The following is a 21,052-nucleotide window of genomic DNA, read 5'->3' as shown; positions in this document are numbered from 1 at the left end:
CCTGAGCGGTCTGGTCTCTAAGAGACCTGGGATACAAGGTGAGTCCTGGGGTCAGAGCCCTCCCTGAAGGCTGACTCTCTTCTGGCAGGGAAGGTGCAGAGAGGTCTGGGTCTCAGCTCCACCATAATAGATGACTTTTAAAGCCTGTGCTTTTCCAGCATATTATAATACCTTTATCAATGTGATTTTCTATGTATTTTCTTATTAATCTACTTCACATGAGTTATGATAATACAGCAAAGACCATTTGTTCCAAGGAACAAATGGCCAAAATTCAGTCAGGACTGCAGAACTTAACTTTACATTTTTAACAGTTGTTAGAAAATAATCAATCCTTCAAAATTCTACTGTTCATTTATTAAAACACCACAAGTGGTGCCATCTCTTATGATTTGGTGAGCTGATATGGCACAGTGGAAAGAACACTAGACTCAGAACCAAAAGACATACTTTCTCTGCACTCTGTCACCGCAATGCTGACAGTTACAATGTGTCTGAGCTTAAGTTTTCTTTTTTGGTAATATTATGGTAGTAATTACTGCTCTGTACAGCTCTGAGAGATGCTGCAAGGGCTAAGTGAGATAATGTTTAAAAATATTTTTAGCAATACATAAAAATCAAAGTTAACCTTGTAGAAAACAAGGTACAATGATTTGTGATTAGCTTACTCATGAGCAGAAAGGCTTTCATTTCTTACCTGAATTATATCCCCAGAACTAAAACTCATCTCATCATGGTTTCTTGCTTCAAAAGGGTACAGTGCTCTGTAATTCACCAAAGCACTGGCTGTCTCACCTGAAGAAAAGATAATTCCCATAATTTGCTACTTTAGAGTATACACATCTTTATTATGACTATAAAGAGCTCTTAAGATCTAAAACAAACAAACAAAAAAAGTAAGCATCATACAGTATAACAAAGTCCTGCGTGAGTTAGACTTATAAAGATCCAGATAGTGTGACTATTCAGGGAGTCACTATAAAGCAAAGACGAATGCTTATCTCAAGTGATGTGGGAGGCAGCTGAACAAAGTGATACCTCACAGATTAAGGCATGCGCATGGATCTAAGGGAGGGTGGGAGTAGGCAGGCCAAGCTATGCATGGTGCAAGGCACCTAAGAAGGGAGAGACATGGTCAGATCAATGGAGGAGAGACTACAACAGAAGAAGAGTACACACAAGGGAAGCCACAGGAGACTAGTGAGTAAACAGGACTGGGTGAAGATATATCTGCAGATTTACCCATTTGTTCTAAGGGGAAAATAGAAGGACTCATAAACATACCAGACTTGATACATTTAAAAATAGTTTGTTAAAAAATATGAATACACTGCATCACTATCATGGACCCAAAAGTTTACTCATGTAAAAGTAGATGTACTACAGAAGTATGTTAGATTGGACTCCAACTGTATAAGGAGACACGCCTTCTAAGAAAAGTTCCATGTGAAAAAAGAATTAAATTTTACTACTGTTTCAGTTAAATAAGTGGCTCAGCTACACTGGTAAGCAATGTAAACATTTAAGATTGCAGCAATTCTGAAAACTGTAGGCAATATTTTATGGAAGTCAGTAAAACCACCCTGTCTGTCATGTTATGTTGAGGATGCTACAGTTCCCACATGTGTATACATTTTTCACACATATTTAATTTAAAAGGTTTTTCTAACTTAAAGGTGAGCATCTTTCAGTTTATTATTTTTATTTTGTTTGCTCTTAGCAGGTCTACTTCATCCTTACTTTGTTTTGCCTCAGCTTTTCGTTCCTCTTGTTGAGTTTTGTCCTGTGACTTTTCTTCCTGCAGTCGTTTTTGCTTTTCCTCTTCTTCCTTTCTAATACTTTCTCTCCACACGTTTTCTTTTCCTTGCTTTGCTTTCCTTTAAATAAGAGAAGTGAAGAGTTTACATACTATCCTAATATGTGGGACACCAAAACCCAAACAAGCTGACAGGCATACTGGAAGATCTGGTTCCCACTGGCTGGAGAACTAACATGGAAATGCTGAGGGGTGGGGAAGAAAGAGTCTGAGGGATGGGGATGGGGAAAGAGAGCCAAAGAGGAGAGACTCAGACTCAGAGTGGGGTGAGCTGGAGAGAACAAAGGAGAACACTGCAGACCTCAGGTTCCCTTGGAGCCCAAGATAAAGTAGGAAGAGATGCACGGAGCAAGTGTGGGGCTTCTTCCTGCCTGGACTCCTCACGAGTCAGTCCTGCTTGTGGCTTTGATTCCCTAAGCCTCAGCTTTAGCAGAGTAGCAGAGACTGTGGCCAGATGGATCCCAGGACTCACCCTTCAACCTCTATCCCAGCACAGCACACTTCCTCTAGAAGCTTTGCACAACTCTGAGTGAGATCTACATATCAGAATCGAGCTACAGTACTAACATGAAGCTCTGGACTGATAAGGTCTACATTACTTGTATTCTCTTTAACTTCTTTGGTTTACTACAGAAGACAAAATGTAGAAAGATAAATAAAATGAAAATATGTATTACTACTAATTCTAAGCCTGAGAAAAACTGTGAGATGTAGGTATCCACAGAAAGTTCTTCTCCAAGACTGCGAGACCACTGCATAGATCCTTTGTGCAATGGTAAACGGCACAAGCTAAGTGCCAAGTGAAGAACTTCACTGTCTTTATTTCTGCATTATTCTTTTAAAAATGACATATATGTGTGTTCATGTCTATGTGTGTTGATGCCTGTATGTGTGTGTGCTCTCATGGCTATACATGTGCTAGTATATTTATGTGTATAGGTGCTCATGCATGCATATGTGTGTGCTCATGCCTATATGCTTGCAGGTAGGAGCCAGAACACAACCTTAGGTGTCATCCTTAAGAACCCTGTCCACCTCCTTTAGGCAAGTGTCTTTCACTGGCTTGGAATTCACCAGTTAGGCTAGACTAGCTGGTCAGTGAACTGGAACTATGTAACACCACATTTTTACCTGGATTATAAGGATCAAACTTAGGTCATCATACTTGCAAGGCAAGCCATTTACTGAGTGAGCCCCTCACTCCTATATTATTCTAGTATCTCTGGCTAGGAGGCCATGGATAGAGTGTATCAGGAATGACAGACAGTAAAGTCTTTAACTGTCTGAACCCACGGCTACATAAATGAGGAATCTAGGTCAGCCCCACCTCACATGCAAAGCTGTCACTCCACGTGTGTTGGCACTAGTCATTTTAGGCCACTAAGGACAGAGGCTCACGAGGTGGGAATGTACTTCTTATCCCCCAGTGTCTGTTAGCTCTTCCACAGATGTTACTCATCTGCTTCTTATTCTGGAAGAGAATTACTGGCGTACTAATAATTTGTTTACCAATTATACTCATTTCTGGCACTGGAGAATCAAAGGATTTTACTGACAAAAGACAAAAACAAAGAGCCCCCCACAAGCCCCACACAGCTGCTAAAGGGAAGGTCTGTGCTTCAGATGTCCCTGCCCATCTCTCTGCTCTAAATGGAAATGATTGATCGATACGTCTTAGTGGCACCAAGAAATTGGTTCATGTTTTTTGTTTTTGTTTTTTAATGATCTTCTAGGTAACAGACAGATGTACTGGAGAGCCAGAGAACTAATGAGGTTCATTATGTGTAATTTACAAGATTCCAACTACATTATTTATTTAAAACCTACAATTACCTATGTGGTAAACGGTATTCTCTGTTTTCAAATAGAGAAACCAGGCTTTAGAAAGATAAACGGCCTGTTTGCTAGGGTCCCTCAGATAGTAAAAGGAAGACTAAGAATCCTAATCCAGATCTGACTCCCATGTTCTTATCTTTCACTAGTAGACCATATAATTGGTTAATGAAAAATTAATGCCTAAAAGGAGAATTGAATTTATAGAATTGGAATCTGAGTAGTATTTAAAAATAATACTTTTATTCCCTTTAAAATTTTCATAAACAAAAGCAATGTGCAACAAAAGCTAGAATTTTATTTTGTTTTGTTTGAGACAGGGTTTCTCTATGTAGCCTTGGCTGTCCTGGAACTCACTCAGTAGACCAGGCTATGCTGGAACTCACAGTGATCCGCCTGCTTCTGCCCCTGAGTGCTGGGATTAAAGGTGCACACCACCATTGCTGAGCAGAATTTCAATAATAAAATACTACAATACATTCATGACACATTCATTTAATAGTATAGTACAATACAATTACCTTGCAGCCTCATCTTCTAGTTTCTTTTTTTGAATTTGCTCTAATCTTTTTCTTTCGATTTCCTTTAATTTGTCACGTTTGATTTTATGAAGTTGTTCAAGGGCTAACTGCTGTGTATTATAGCTTTCTCTGAGTTCCTAAGGATAAAATAAAAGTAAGTCAATACTTAAATATTTTAATCATATTTAATAATATAGCGTTTGCATTAAAAAACAAATTACTGAGACATGTATAATTAAATCTAAAAGAGATTTAAAGGTTTAAAAAAACCTATTCACACGATATAAAAGTTTTAAATATAGTAAGTACTTCATGCATCTACTAAGGCATATCTATTTCCACATCAGTTCATATATAAAGAACATAAAACATTTAATAAACCAATTGTTTGAAGTATTACTTTTGATAGAAAATACAATTCATTAAAATATGGAAAATTTGCTTATAATAACATTTAAAGAAAAATTTTGTGATATGTGTGTGTGTGTGTGTGTGTTGTAGGCCAGAGGTCAAGGTCAAACTTGGGTGTCATTTCTCAGGCACCAAACTCCCTGTTTTGAGACAGCCTCTCACTGGCCTGAAACCTGCCTAGTACTTTGGGCTGGCTGGCTGACAAGCCTCAGGGATCTGTCTTAACTGTCTCAGTGCTAGGATCACAAGTAGACACAATGACTTTTTGACATGTGGTTTTGGCAGGTCTCAGTGTTCTCTGTCTTTCTATTCAGAAGCAATCACTACACTTGGTCTAAAAGATCACAGCACTTCATTTCCCTGTTGAGAATGAATGTTCAAAAGGACATGAATATGATCCAAACTGGGTCAGAATTTTTTTCCAGGATACAAATACCTTGATTAGGTATTGTAAAGAGAAACTTGTCTGAGATAAACTAAACCTGAGTCCCTTACCACCCAGTGAGTCAGGACTGACAGGAATGAGGTCAACATAAAACACAGAGGTAAAGACTAGAGAAGGCGGTATCGATGAGGACCTGGGGCCCTGGTCTCCAATTCAATGCGCAGTGTGGTAGGAATGGCCCTTCCCAGAAGCTGACCTCCCACCCACTCATCCTGGCTGTCTTTCAATAGCCACTATTGTGAATCTACAAATACTTAACAGTAATAGAAAAAGGAAGAAAGAAAAAGAGGCTGAAGAAAAGAGAAAACTAATAACAACCAAACAAAACTCAAAAACAGAAAAAGAGAAGAAAAGAAAAGAAAAGAAAAGGAAAGGAAAGGAAAGAAAAGAAAAGAGGGGAATTATTAATAATTCCTAAAATAATTAAAAGAAATGGTAAATAGTAGAGCTAGACAATATCTGAATGTATTTTAGTTGCTTTTTTTTTTTTTTTCAAATGTATGGTGTCCCCTCACCCTCCTAGTGACAGAACTCCAAACCCAAATCAGGAAAACCTGTCTATTTCCAGAACCACGCTAAGCCAGATGTAAACCAACCGAGCTGTATACCTGGCCTAGGGGTAGTGTGGTGACTGAGACTGCCCAGATGTCTGGGACTTAGTTCAGGTTAAGTCTCACACAACTCTTAGCTTCCGTGATTTTATTTGTTGTTTTTGTCTCTAAGTTCTACTGAGAAACAAAAGAGGATGGCGGTTATGGAGAAGTAGGTTGTTTCATGTTTAGAGAGAATGCCTCTAGGAGAAGTCACAAAAGTCTGCGTCAGGTTCTGTCAACTATACTTGTATTAGCTCATCAAAGTTTTAGTTTCCTAATTTGAACATGTCTCACAGAGCTGCTGTTCAGATAAAATGAATTAATCCAGGTAAAGTGCAGTATTGCAGGTTTCATACTTAGAGTCTCAGTAAATACTAGCAATTAGTGATAGAAGCCAGGACTAAAGAGAATTCTACATTTTGAGGGAGTATAAAGAAAAACCAAGTTAATGTATGATCTTAATCTGTGTAACATTAGCCTCCAACGTAGTCTTTAAGATTGAGAGCTGCAGTAACTTTCCAAGGAGGTCTTATTTTAAGCCTTGAGTCCTTGAAATGGGCCTTCTTCCAATGGTTGACTTAGGACAAAAAGTCTAACAATTGGGACCTCTCCCAGCAAAGGCTGAGTAATTCTTATAGTTTCAAGTTCTGCCAAGAACTAGGAAGTTGAATAAGATATAAAAGATACTCACTTGCAGGTAGTGGGATACTGTAAAGGCACCCAGAGCCCCTTTCTTAACTCCCTCATCCTGAGGGGTCCATGATAGACAATCAAAATGTGCACTCCTAGGGGGAATTCTGTAGTGTGAGGGGTTTTTTTTTTTTTGGCTGTACAACTGTGAGCTCCTGATGAGTCCTAGGTGCACGCTCACCCAGGAGGATTAAGATCCTGGAGAGAGGAAAGCAAAGAAAGGAGAAAGGTACCCAACACCTAGTGCTTCTTCCTTCCAGGCATCCACCCATCTGAGAAGCTGAGAGAAAGCAATGGCTAAGGAGCTCAGCAGGGCATCCACCTCTGGGAAGGGCTTAGGAAGACAACAAGCCGGAATTCTGTTGGACATTAGTGCTAATACTTTGAATCTGCATGTCCAGAGGCTGAAGGTCCTTGTCCCCAGTTAGGTTTTAATCTATCAATAAAGATGCCAGTGGCCAATAGTTGAGCTCAGGGGCGGGACACTGAGAGTTGCCCAGGTAAGGATGCAGGGAGAATCAGAAGGACTCAAGGGCACACAGTAATGGCAGGAGATAAAGCCAACCAGCCATGTGAATTTTCGGGTCTAGGGTAGTAAGGGAAGGTTTAGAAGTGTGCAGTCACTGAATTAGAAAAAGGCATTTTAAAATTAACTGGTATGTGTGTTTTCCATTTGCGGATCCCAGATACCTTCTGGGTGAGTGTACACCTGGGACTCATCAGGAGCTCACAGTTGTACAGCTAAAACACCTCACACTACAGAATTCCCCCTAGGAGCGGACATTTTGATTGTCTATCATGAACCCCTCAGGATTAGGGAGTAAGTAAGAGGCTCTGAACTCCAGAGAGCTACATTTGGTTCCCACTGTGGTCTGGAACATGGATCAGGCAAGCAGACATATTTTGGAGCAGTAGCTGAGAATATACATCTATCTGATCTACAAGTGTGATTAGAGGGGAGAGAAGAGAGAGGAGAGGAGAGAGAGAAGAGGGAAGAGGGAACAGGAGAGGGGAGAGAAGAGAAGAGAGGGAGAGAGGTGAGGAGAGGGGAGAGAGAGGGAAAAAAGAGGGGAGTGGAGAAGAGGAGAAGGAAGGGGGAGGGGAAGGGAGGGAAAGGGGAAGAAAAAGGGAGAGGGGAGGGAAGGAGAGGAAAAGAGAGGAGAGAGCACTAGCTACTGGGAATGAATGGTCTAGGCTTTTGAAACCTCAAAGTCCACTCCCAGAAACACACCTCCTCCAACATGGCCACACCTCCTGATCCTTATGAGACAGTTCTACCAATCAATGAATGACCAAATGTTTAGACATATGAACCTATGAGAGCCATTCTCATTCAAATCACTGCAGAAGTATACCAGTCCTGCTTTGAATCAGCTTAGCCAGCCATTGAATTAAGGTGATTTGTTCCATTTTGTTTGCCAAAAGCAAAAGAAAATTACTTCTAGAAAGATGACTTTGTTTATCAAATCACAAATTAACATCCCAATTATTTCTGTGAACTTTTTTCATAAAAAGCTTGAAAGGAATTTAAGAAAAAAAAAATGTATACTAGAAGTCAATGAACTAAGCAAAAGGGCTAGAGAGAGGGCTCAGCAGTTAGTGCTGCTGATCCAGAAGACTCTAGATTCCCAGCACCCACTTAGCAGCTCACACACATCTGCACCTCACTTTCAGAGGATCTGACATCCTCTTCTAGCCTCTGTAGGCACTGGGCATGCACATGGTATACAGACATACAAACCAGCAGAATATTGATACTAAGTAAATCAAGGATGCGTTAAACTGTAGTCTCCAGGATACCTAATACTTGAAAAATAAAGGAAGGCATAACTAGGTCACAGAGAAGGAAGAGATAGAGTTAACACAAAATGACAGTCGGTTCTTATCCCTCCCTGAAGGAACTACAGACAGACAGTTAATGGTTGCTGGGGGAGGGATGGGTGTAACCAAGGTTAAACTGCCATAGCTTAAGTAAATAAGTCCCCACTCATGCTCAGACAGAATCCTAATTAAATGAAGTAGGCTTTTAAAAAATGCAAAGAGGAGAAAGACTTTTTAGAAAGTACAAGAAGGATGGATAATGGTGGGGGACTATGCTCAAAGTATATCATATATGTGCATAAAACTGTAAATAGATAGGCAGATAGGTGCAGGGTCTATGCTCAAAGTATATTATATATGTGCATGAAACTGTAAGCAAATAAATAATGCACTAAAAAAGAGCAAGGTAAGGAAAAGAAACAAAATAGATGAGACAAAATAAATAACAGAAGAAAAAAATTTTATAGTCCAAATTTGTCAGTAAGTATGTTAAACAGACTAATTACTCCAGTTAAATATAAAACTGAAGTTATAAACTGTAACTATGTCACTTAAATGATAAAATATAAATGAAATATATAACAGTTTATAAATAAGGTAGAAAATGTATTCCATGCCAACAGGGCAAAAGAAAGGCAGGGCAGTTAGACTAATATATCAGGAAACATTATCCTTGAGAGAAGTGTGTGTGTGTGTGTGTGTGTGTGTGTGTGTGTGTGTTTATGTGTATATGTATTAACACATGCTTGTAGGCCAGAAGTCAACCTTGCATTATCTTTCCTCAGGGCTCTCTACCTTGTTTTTGAGACAGGACCTCTCACTGGGACCTCAGGCTCACCAATCAGGATAGGCTGACTAGCCAGAAAGCCCTGGTTAGGATAACACTGCCTCTGCCTCCCCTCACACACTGTATCTATTACTTCCTACACTGGGCTTATAAGCATCCCACCATCTCTGTGGATAAACTGGGATTAAACTCAGGTTTTCATGCTTGCACACTTACACAGACAGCACTTTGCCAAGTGAGCTACCTCCCCAGGTCTCCTAGTCCACTTTTTTGTTTGTTTGTTTTGGGGGTTTTTTTGGACAGGTTTTTACAATGTAGCCCAAACTGTACTCAAAGTCACTTGTAGCTCAGAGTATCCTAGAACTTGCAGACCTCCTGCCTTAGTCTCCCAGTGCTGGGATTACAGGCAGAAAAACTAGTCTTTAAGGCAAGAAGACGTTTAAGAGGAGACATCATGACAGATGGACCTATCCACCAGTAAACTACAACAGTTTTAAATCTACTCACACTAGCAGTATAGCCTCAACATCTGTAAAAATAAAGGAAAATTAAAAGAGACAAATACATAATTAAGGGAAGACTTGTCTTCTCAATGTCTAACTGAGAGAAAAGCAGGTAAGAAAATGAGCACGCCAAAGCACTCTGCCTTTACGCTACGGCAACAGTTTGTAATCCAAGGGCCAATGTACTTCTAAAGTTTTAAAATTATGTTTAGGAGAATTCAGAAGTCCATGAATGTGGCTAAAAACAAATTTGATTTTTACTAACTGCTATCTGAAATCCAGCATTCCCATCGATATCAAGTATAAGCAATAAACCTCCATGATATTACTCATATTTATGACATTTTCAAAAGGAGAAACTGAAGATGTTCTTATGGTTATAGATTACTTGGTATCTTAACTTAAAAATGGTATAGCTGTCACTAGGTCTTCTTTAATTCATAAACGTAGACTCCCATATACTCCAACTTCTATATTTGAATATATATGGTAGTGCTCGGGATTGGGCCTAGGGCTGAGTGCATGCTAGGTAGGAGCCCTAGCACTGGGTTACACTGCTAGCCCCTCATTTAAAACATGAGATGAGGTCCAGAGAGAAGTCCACAGCATAAACATGGGTAAGATGCTTTGCTTCAGAAACCAAAGTTCCTATCCCATGCCTCAAAGCAGGTCTTCAGGTCCACATTTCCTGCCACTGTTCCTCGTCTTGGAAAGGAGATGTATACCTGACACACAGATTACCCCTTGCCAGCTGGAGGGCACCACTCAAACTCCCGCTGTTGGCAGACTCTGCTTTCCTTCTGTGGAAAAGCACCTCCTCAGTTAATACTCGGAGTCAGTAGTGTAAGTTGTTGGGAGTTCTTTTTAATCACACTATATATTTTAGAGATTTTGTGCAACTCTTTGATAAGAACAGCAAAAGTGTTTGTATAGTACATGCGGGTTCACGGAGCACCCCACCCTGTGTCTGTGCACGTGTGCATGCTATTTCATCATCACCCTCTGATCGCCTGGGCACTGGGTCTCATTTATTCATGTCTTTGACCTCTATACAGATGATCCGATCGATCGAAGCCTAACTCTGAGGTCAGACCTGTAAAGTGCTTCTTAGTGGACTGTACCTACCAGTATGCCTTGAGCTCTATTAACATCAAAGAGAGAATGCCCACTGGGAAAATCCCCTATTCTTTATACATTAGGCGCCTCAGCTTCACGGAGATCCCTACTCTGTGGGCTTTCACATTTCCTTTCTACATCAGCACCTCTTCCTGTATGATCCTTCTACATCCAGTTACTACCAGAGTTTATCTTTGTCATAATTCTCAAGTTAAGATCTCTAACTCCCCTTCCCTTCCATCTTAGCCAATGTCTGCTAAAATCCCAAATCAATTTGAAGCCATGAACCAATTTCACTCGCCATGTCTGAGCTTGTGTCTAAACAGCTGTAAATAAGGAAAGGAAAATCATATAATTAGGCATGTAGTCTTCAATTTAAACTCATGATCTGGAATAAAATAGACATTTAACATTGCTCAACACATTGTTTTCTTCTCTCATTCCACCCCACCTACCAAGGCATCTACTTCAGGCTGAACACTCTCTCTCTCTCCTGAAACTTCCTAATTCCCCCACACATTCTTTTTCCTAGAACTCCCACTGATCTATCCCTCCAGCCTGTGAAAATATACTTTTTTTAAAAAATTCTTTAATCTATGCTCCAGATTTCTCTTTTCTTTCTTCCTTCCTTCCTTCCTTCCTTCCTTCTTTCCTTTCTTCCTTTCTCTTTCTTTTTTTTTTTTTTCTTTTTGGTTTTCTGAGACAGGGTTTCTCTGTGTAGCCGTGGCTGTCCTGGAACTCACTCTGTAGACCAGGCTGGCCTCGAACTCAGAGATCCACGTGCCTCTGCCTCCCAAGTGCTGGGATTAAAGGCATGCGCCGCCACCGCCCAGTTCTGTTTCTTTCTTAATCTGTGCTCCAGATTTCTCTTTTTTCTTTTCTTTTCTTTCTTTTTTTAATTTTTTCTTCTTTTGTTTGTGTGTTCACGTGTATATGTATGTGTAGACCAGAGTTCAACATCAGATGTCTTCCACCTTATTTTTCAATAATGTTTTTAATTTATTCTTTGAGAATTTCAATGTGTTGTGATCATATTCATCCTTGCTCCCCTAACTCCCTACCCACCTAAGTTCTCTTTCTTTTTTAAGAACAAAGCAAACAAAACAACCCTATGGAGTCAGGTCTGTGTTGGCTGACTACTCCTGTGAGGCCTGCCCTGTGCCCTGGAGTATGGCTGACATAGCATCCACTTTATTTTTTAAGACAAGGTCCCTTACCCTCTAGTCTCCCTAGCACTGGGATTTCAGGTGGGTGTGCCACATCTGGCTTCTTCACACAGGCACTTTGCATGGTGAACATGTAAGCAGAGCCTGTGATCTATAATTATCATACTTAGTATAATCAGCCCCCATCCTTCCTCTCACAGCCTCTGGTGTTCTTTGTCCCTTCATTTAGCATCTCTCAGCCTCAAGCCTTCTATTCTCATTAGAGTGCCTCAGGAGCAGTCGATAGTCTTCATGCCTACCCACTGCTGACTACTGCACCCAGCAACTGCAATGGAGAACCCTGCTGCAGGAGTCAAGGCAAGTTTTCAGCAGTGTGTTAAGAGATCCTTCTGTATCACCTTACAGCAATGACTCTGTAACCACAGTCAAGTTTCGTAGCCACTGATTGACAGATATCACACCCCTTTAGTGTTCTCAATTGCCTCTATGAAAGTATCAACAAGCAGTGAAAAACTAGCAGGCAGGAAGCAGAAAGAAGAAAGGAAAGCAGGACAGAGTAGTCTGCTGGCCTGTAGAGAATCAATGCTAACTGAAAGACTAGGACTATTCTAGGAATGAGCACAGTCCACAAATCTGTACCGGACACATTTTACAATGAAGACACTCACACTTTAGTCTTTATATGATCTGTAGCAAAATTCTAAGACCAGATAACCTGATCAGTCATGCTTGAACATTTGGGACCTTGCTGCTACTATCTTTTGCAATCTGCCTTACCTTTCGAAAGAGTGGAGGTGTAATTACTCTGGGATATAAAAGGAACTGCCTATTTCATTCATTTTAGCACTGAGTAGTTGGGTAGGCAAGTATTTAATATAATTCACCTATCTTTAAGCTACATTAAAGGAGAACTTCATTGAATATTTTTGAATAGTCTGTGTATTTAAGAACACAGCAAAACATGTGATTTACACATATTAGTTTTTACCTCAAGTGTAAGTATGTCACAATACAAGGCCTGGCAAGTAAGGATACCTTGTACTACTGATTCTTTACATTTTTTCCTTACATTCCAATTAGGACACAGCCTGGTGCACACAAGCCATGACCCTACCCTAGACTGAAGGAAGTAGAAACCTGAATGATGGCTTTAAGGGACTGGGTGCTTTGCCCTTCAGATTCCCTTAGTTTTCTCCTGAGCCACCTGTTAGGTAAGCCAATCCACAGGGAGAGTGCAAGGGACCAGCAGGAGTCTTCATGAAGGAGGACCTGTGGACAGCCTTCCTGAAGTCTGGCATTAGACTCAAACAGGCATTTAGACAGCAGAAGCATATTAGAGCAAACAGAAGGAAAAAAAGGTTTTATTGTATACGTTATTCCAAACAAATATAATCAGATAAAGGCAAAGAATAGTTCAGTTTAAAAAAAGAAAACAGTAAAGTAACTTAAAAAAAGGAAGCTAGATATTAGAAAATAACCTTAAGTAAGAGGAAGAGGTTGTTGAGACAGCTTAGCAGAGACAAAAGGCACTGAAGAATAGAGTCATCCATACTCCCACACTGTAAGATAAGGCAGACAAAAGGCCAGTTAAACTATGTACAGATTTTAAAAGGAATTCAAGGAAGATAACTAGACTAGCGTGTTTGACCAATGGCCATGTTTTAATTTTTCTAAAGAATATATCTTTGTGTAAAGTACATTATCAGAATTATTCACCTCAATTTTCTGTCCTTAACTGAAGCTATCATGATGTGTTTTTTTTTAATGATACTGTTTATTCCATAGTTGTTGCTAATGTTACTCTAGTAAGTCAGCAAGATAAAAAACATATGAAAAATAGCTTTCTTAAAGAATTACTACACAAAACTGTATGCTCTGATAACTTTATGAATAGTTAGCAAAGGGTGAACTGAGACTACTCCGAAATTTGAATGAAACTTCAATATCCAACTAACATTTTATTCTCTCCATTCATATGGCTTCAGTATCTGATTACCACTGTCCCTTGGGCATCTGCTCTGCCTCAGTGGCAAACAGTAAATCAATGAATCATGAACTTTACTTTTCAGATAAAATTTATGGTCTCAGATTCACTTTAGATTTCACTAAGCATTGTATTATTTCTTAAAGGTTAATTATATTAGATCACAGAGACAAACCAGCAAGAAGAACTTAGTGTTAGAAGACCACCGTCAGAGCAATCTGGAAATTTCCATGCTCGTCCCTCCTCCCCACTCTGAGATAGGCTCTCAAGTGGCCCAAGCTGGTCTTAAACTCTGTAGATTGCTGAGGAATGGCCTTGAATTCTGATCCTTTTGTGTCAGCCTCCCAACTTCCAGGATTTACAGTGTGCACCACCATGGCCAGTCTGTTTTCTACTTTAGGGTGTTGCTGACATTACTTCTGAAGGGCTGGCAATGCAGCTGCTTTTGAGATGCACAGGTGCCAATAAAAAGATCATATAGTCATCAAACCCTGGAAACGCTGGGGAAAATAGCTCGTCTCATGACAAAATAGTTACTAAACTTCAGAGAACATCAAAAATAGTACTATGATTCTCGTAGTTGGCAAGGTATAAGCAATTATGAAAATGTAACACGTATGTTAACAGTAGCTTTTTTTAGCAAGAAGCAGCTATAAAGCATGAAGATAAAAGGAGAGAAATACCTTCAGTTGATTGTTAAATGAATCCATTTCTGAGAGCTTAGATGCAGTTTCTTTTTCAAGAGCATCTAATTGTTCTTTAAGTCTTTGGCATAATTCTTCCTTTTCTGATGACTTTTTATGAAGTAAACTGATCCCTGAATCTGAAGTACAAAAATATCAAGTCAGTTCACATTTGGCAAATACTCATGTCATTTCCTGTCTGGTCAAAATGATGTAACTAAAGAGATACAAAAGGTATATAATACAGAGACAACCCTTTTTATTTCCAAATAATACCTTGTAAAGATTCTCAAAGGAAATGGATATAAAGATTAGTTCTGTACTGAAAGATCAGGTCTTGAAAAACTCCACATCAGAAAAGGTGTTTGAGCAAACACAAGGAGCATGCTACCATCTATCTACCTCATTCCGTGAGGTGAGTCTGAGGCCACGGCCTATCGTGTGTAAGTGCTCAGCTAACAGCATGTGCTCCTCAGTACCTTCCCACACACTGACAATGATCTAAGAACAGAGAACTACTCAGAGCAGGAACCCAGTAAGCACTAATAGCAGAATTATTTAATGATATATTTTATGAGGTAAAGAGAGACGGTTTCACTGTACATGATTTTTCAAAACATATACAAGGATAGAGGATAGAGAAACTAGGTATAAAAAGAGTATTTTTCTATTAAAATGAAATAGTAAAATTTCTATCTAAATTCATAACCTAAAATTTTGTATTTTTAGAGTATAAAAATCAAGTATAGAATTTGAATAAAATTAAACATATGGCGAAAAAAGTTAAGTCCTCCTGTGTCCTTCTGTCTATTCTGCAGATTTGGGGTGGGGTTATATTCCTTATATATTCTGAATAACAAACCTCTAACAGATATATGGTTGACACAGTTTTTCTCTCAATCTGTGGGTCACCTTTCATCTTGGTAGTACAGAAACCTTTTAGTTTGATATAAAATGATTTGTTTCATATTTCTTGTCTGATTTCTATGGTAACTTACTGTTTCTATTTTTATATGTTTTGTGAGTTTTAAAAACTGTTAATGGGGCTGAAGAGATGGCTGAGTGGTTAAGACAACTGGGGTTTAATTCCTAGCATCTCCATGATGGCTCAGAGCTGTATGTAACCCTAATTGTAGCAGATCCAATGCCTTCTTCTGGCCACCTCAGGCACCTTCAGTTGATTGTTAAATGAATCCATTTCTGAGAGCTGAGATGCAGTTTCTTTTCCAAGAGCATCTAATTGTTCTTTAAGTATAGTGCCCAGACATATATACAGACAAAACACCCAAACACATAAAATACATTTTCTAAAACCTGCTAAACCCATCAAGAGGACATGAGTTGGAGGTGAGATGGTATGGTAGGGTGGATCTTAGAGGAGTTAGAGGGAGGAGTGGGGGTGAATATGAACCAAATACACTGTGTGAAATTCTCAGAGTCCATAAACATATTTTATTAAAATGCTGGCAAAAGATGTCATGGTACTTTCGTCTGTTCTCTTTTGGGAGAGTTTTAAAACGTATACCTTACATTTAGGTTTTAATCTATCTTTGTTGTTGCTGGGTTTGAGAAAGGGTCTTATTCTTTAGCCTAGGCTGACAAGGTATTTGCTAAACAGCCCAGACTGACCTCAGATTCCTAACAGTCCTCTTGCCTCAGTCTACCACGTGTTACGACAAGCATCACTATGCCCAAGCTTCGGTCTTGAATTCGTTTTCAGCTGGTTTTCAGTCTGGGGTAAGGCAGGGCCAGCTTCCCTCTTCTGCATGTGGTTTTCCCACTTTTCCTACACTCTTCATACATGAGGTCACGCTTCCCACTGATTGTTAATGTGAGATTTTTTCACATTATTTTAAATTTTTTAACTTATGGGCAAAATATTATTTTAATACAATAATGCCATTTTAAAAATAATAATATATTAAAAATGATTTAGAAAAGAAATAAAACAAACTGTAGCATCTTACCAGGTGTGTTACTGAGCTGCATGCTTTTAATTCTTTCGTTTAATAGCTGCTTCTCAGGGACCAGATAGATAAGCTTATTTTGATATTCCTTTTCAAAAGAAAGTTAGAATCTGATTAAAATCAATATAATTTCCAAGAATTTTTTGAAAACTTTAAAACATGATTTAATCTTTTTTACATAGAATAGAAACACTACATGGTTGCAGTATAGAATTATATAGGATATAAAAAGAAAATATGTAGTCAAATACTTAGGAATGTCTGGCTGAAATTTAAAGATAATCAAAAATGCCTTCATAATGAGTGTCTAGAGACGGAAACTTTCTGCACTTTGGCTGACAGTTGGCAAGGAATGAGAAGTGTGTCTGTGTACTAGACAGCAGCATGTGTAAACAGGCCACGGCACTCCATAATGAATATGTATACATCAAAGAGGGACTCAACTCTTCGGGAGAAACAGGGAAGCATTTGAAACCATGTAAGAAATGCCTTTGCTGTGACAAGAGGGAAACTGAGGCCATCTTTGTGGAGAGAGAATGTGAAACCATGTAAGAAATGCCTTTGCTGTGACAAGAGGGAAACTGAGGCCCGTCATCTTTGTGGAGAGAGAAGTTCTGTGAGGCAGCTCTCCAGGTGGACAACACTTCTAAGATGCTGCCGTGAAAACAGCAATAACTGAACCAGACTCTACAAGGAAATAAGTGAGTGCCAGGCCTCTGAGAGGAACAGTTAATGTTCTCTCACCACAGTGCCAAGAAGAGTAACTTCTAATCAAACTTTCCCAAAATTAGTAGCAAAGGCTCTATTGCAATATAAGATATGGTAAGAATGCATGTGTCCTGCTGCAGTTCCACGTTGATACGTGATTCCAGCACTGTAGTTTTAAGGGGTAAGGTACAGGAAGTGAGAAGCCCTGAGGACTTTCCCTCACTATGGGGATCCGTTCCTGCCTTGCCCACTTGGCATGTGAGAGCACATGGAAGAGACAGCACTTCTGTGGTAGAGTCAACCTGTCGGGCAGTATTAGTGCCTTCATCTGCAATGGGCAAAAGCAGTGTGTAAAGACATTTTCATTAAAGTTCAACGTGGTGCGTGTTTATGCAGAGTCCAGCTCAGGTTTAAGAGGCCTATGGACTTTCTAATCTTTTGTATCATAGGTCTGCCTCAGGGCTCATGATTCCTAAAGCACAGAGTCTGTAGGAAGAACTGTGTGGATGACTGACAGCAGCAAAAGACCTACCTTAAGCTCTTGTTGAAGTTGTTTGATTTCCATAATTTCCAGGTCACACTGTTTATCCAAAACTTCTAGCTCAGTCTTTTGTGTTTGCTTTCTGATTTGGACATCTTGTAGTCTGCCTGATATCTGCTGATGTTTTCCATTCTATCAGAAGATTAAATACATATATACAATAAATAAGTGCTAACAGGACAGGGTCCCCTCAGGAAAAAAGTATTTTTATTTAGTTAAGTTTCACTTTACATTTATAATTCAGTCAGTCTGAGAAGACGGTCAAAGAAGAGTTTGTGGGAGTCAGTTTCCCCGTGCACCATGGGTCGTCAAGACTAACCTCAGCTGGCCAGGAATTGCATTCACCTGTGGAGCCACCCAGTCAGTCTACCTTCTCCCATTTTTAAGAAAAAAATATAGCATCAAAATGATGGTTCTGAGACACCCCTATAGTACACAGAAGCTAAAGGTTTTAGACCTCTGGTGTAGCACTGCGATGTGATTAATAATCATGGTATGTACACAAATTAATTTAACGCCATAAAATGGCATCTTTCTGACTTAAGTTATTATGATGCTTTATTTATAAAAATAATTTCAATGCAATTCAAGACAACAACCACAAAAAAATTAAGCTTTCACTACACAAGATCTAAGTTTGGTTCTAGTACCTAGGTAAGCATCCACCAGGCAGAGTCCTGCCATTCAAGTAAGGCTAGGCTTAAGAGAGTCTAGCTTGCTTTATCTTCTCATTTGCACTTCAAAGAATTTGACCCTCTAACATTTGATGTGTAAGAATCAGTTAAGCAGAGTGACTAATATTAGTTTAAAATTGGTTTTCAAGCTGAAAGAAAGGGCAAGAGATCATTTAGGTGAGCGGCTGGGTTGTTTGGTTGCTTGTTTGACTCAAGCCCGCCCTGCACAGGAAATGCAGCATCGTGGAGATAAAGTTCACAAAACTCTAGCCATACCACTGCTTCCAGTTCCAGGTGGAGACGTTTCTTTCTGGAGTTCAGCCTGACAATCTCTTCTTGTTCTCTATTCTTTTGATTGAGGAGTTCCTGTCGGCGGAGTCTTTCCCATTCTAAACGGCGCTGTCTTTCAAGCTCCTGTTTTGCTGCCTAAAAATAACAAATTCCTGTTAATGTTTAAGTTTACAAAATTCTACATTATTCAAAACCTTGTGGGATGACAGCATTTAGGAGTGAGTGGCCACAGTGCCTAAAGGTAGGTAGAAAATATAGTTCCCAACGGAACTTAGGATAGCCACAGAGGTAGCTTTCATTCATCACTTTTCAATTACTTCACAGAACCATCTTTTTGTTATAGTCATTCTTCTTTTAAAAACTCAAAGCAAGGCCTCGTAAGTATAAAAATAATTATACCTTCATTCTGGAATCAGAGGAGATAATTTCATTTACAATTTTTCAGAAAAATGTAATTTACTGTGTTCCATTCTTGGTCCTTAAAAACACAGTGTTTCTTGGAACCCTGTATAATTCTAGGCTGACTTCTTGATTCACCTTTGTGTCTTCACCTCCCTAAACTTCGAGTCTGGGCCTTCAATTCTTCACACTTTGATTCTGAATTCTAAGCTTGCCTTCTGCCAATGACCTCGTCTGCCTAACTTCTGATGTCCAATTAACTGTAGCCCCTCACTTAGCTCAGCTGTGCGATCAGTCCTCCTCTGACTGGGCCTCACTTGCATATGATACAGGTTTCCACAACTCTGCCATGAAGCCCTTACTGTGCTCACACAGAGATCATCTTTCCCTCATCAAGAGAAAGGAGATGCAGTTCTGTTTGGGATAAAGAAGCAGATGGAAGAGCACAGCAACAAGTCAGCATACTCTCCTTAAACACCGGGTGCTCCTTAGAAAATTACCTCTCGTCTTTCTATCTCCTTTCTCCTCTCTTCCTCCCGCTGCCTCTCTAGTTCTCTCTGTTTCTCCAAGCGTTTCTCCAACTCCAGCTGCTTCTTCCATTCTTGCTCTTGCAGTTCTCTCTGTTTCCGCTCCCACTCTTCCTTTTCTTTCTGGGCTTTGCGTTCAGCCTCCCTCTGCTGCTGCTCCATCAACACTTGGCGTCGCTTCTCCAGCTCCATGTTTCCTCGTTCATAGTTGGCTTTCCGTTTGTCCTCAAAAGTAACTAAAAGGGACAGAAAGGGAAGGAGGGAGGGAGGGAGGGAGGGAGGGAGGGAGAGAAAGAGAGGGGGAGGGAGGAGAGAAAGAGAGAGAGAGGGAGGGAGGAGAGAGAGAGAGGGAGGGAGGGAGGGAAAGAGAGAGAGAGGGAGGGAGGGAGGGAAAGAGAGAAAGGGAGAGAGGGAGGGAGGAAGGGAGAGAGAGAGAGAGAGACTATGCTTTCTCTCAAGCCTCCAGAGCCTCTCATCTAGTTCAGTACACTCTGCTTAGTAGTCACTTGAGATGTCTTCTGCTCTTGCTTTCTGGCTATTTCCCCTGCGGATACTTCTATACTGAAATGTAAATAGGAAAGTAAAAGTATTCACTTCAAAACCCCACAATGCTCTACATGTGATTCTATTCAAACACTGACTATCCAAGCCAATACAAACCCTGACTTACTTTTCTCAGAGGGTCTGTTACACGTCATTAGCTCTGAAGAAGGTGGGGTTTGGTTTGGTTTGGTTTGGTTTGCAGTACTGGAGAGCAAACTTAGTACTGGCTAAACATTGTACTGTTGAGCTATAACCCTAGTCTTTGCACTAACTTCTAAATAAAATAATCATGTGTGCATTCTTTCAGTGAATATTTAAAACTTTTTTCAAGCTAAAGATTTCATTACAAAGCTTGATCTGCCTGTCCCTAGTGTGGAAGAAACGCTCATTTTCCAAATAGATACATGCTCCCTCTTCCTTCATCATTTTCAGTTTTACTCTTCATTAAAATGTGTAAATCATTTAAGATATCCCAATGAGCTGGTGATGTTACAGAAGTCTATGGGTTCAATCCCCAGCAATACACACATAGACACACACGCACACAAATCTTATTCATTCCCTATTTTCATGTGGCATCTAATTTTTAAATCTATAAATACTCTAAATATGTGCTTGTATTTCAAAAATAAAATTTAAAGAAAATACAATTGATTTTGATTTTAAAATAAATTAATTAAAAGTGTAAAATGAACACCTGGCAGCTTCTTCTGAGGCTCTTCTTCTTGTGTTTTCTGATATGAAGGCAGAGCTCCATTAACAGAATCAATTTGCTTTCCCCCTCTAAGAAGAACAAACAACAAAGAGCCATCACAAAGTCTGAGAATTTTCAGACTAAAAAATACAGATTACCAGCAATTAAAACAAGTTCATATTTAAGATACAGTATTAAGGATATTTACCCTACAGCATGGCCCTGAGTCACAATGCACAAAGCACTTGGATGTTAATCCGAGAGATCCAGATTCAGCTAACTGCTGTCCGTGGGCAAGTTTTACTTAATCTTTTCAGTTAAACCTTTCCTCTTTTATAG

General features: G+C 39.6%; 1 protein-coding gene across 1 annotated transcript in view; it reads right to left on the bottom strand.

The window, feature by feature from the left end:
* The window catches only part of Itsn2 (intersectin 2), a 119,908-nt gene that overhangs the window by 57,799 nt on the left and 41,057 nt on the right, over window positions 1-21,052 (bottom strand). Inside the window, exons 11-20 of the mRNA XM_029484793.1 lie at window positions 20,717-20,802; window positions 19,450-19,712; window positions 18,536-18,685; window positions 17,577-17,717; window positions 16,337-16,424; window positions 14,370-14,509; window positions 13,181-13,261; window positions 4,171-4,307; window positions 1,741-1,877; window positions 698-795 (exon numbers count right to left, since the gene is read on the bottom strand). Of these exons, the coding sequence (XP_029340653.1) occupies window positions 698-795; window positions 1,741-1,877; window positions 4,171-4,307; window positions 13,181-13,261; window positions 14,370-14,509; window positions 16,337-16,424; window positions 17,577-17,717; window positions 18,536-18,685; window positions 19,450-19,712; window positions 20,717-20,802 (1,321 nt within the window). The remainder of the gene's footprint in view (window positions 1-697; window positions 796-1,740; window positions 1,878-4,170; window positions 4,308-13,180; window positions 13,262-14,369; window positions 14,510-16,336; window positions 16,425-17,576; window positions 17,718-18,535; window positions 18,686-19,449; window positions 19,713-20,716; window positions 20,803-21,052) is intronic.

The sequence above is a fragment of the Mus caroli genome, chromosome 12 (genome assembly GCF_900094665.2).
Source record: "Mus caroli chromosome 12, CAROLI_EIJ_v1.1, whole genome shotgun sequence".
In the NCBI taxonomy this organism is placed as follows: domain Eukaryota; kingdom Metazoa; phylum Chordata; class Mammalia; order Rodentia; family Muridae; genus Mus; species Mus caroli.
The sequence above is the reverse complement of the archived record's forward strand: the minus strand, read 5'-3'. Positions and strand labels throughout refer to the sequence as shown.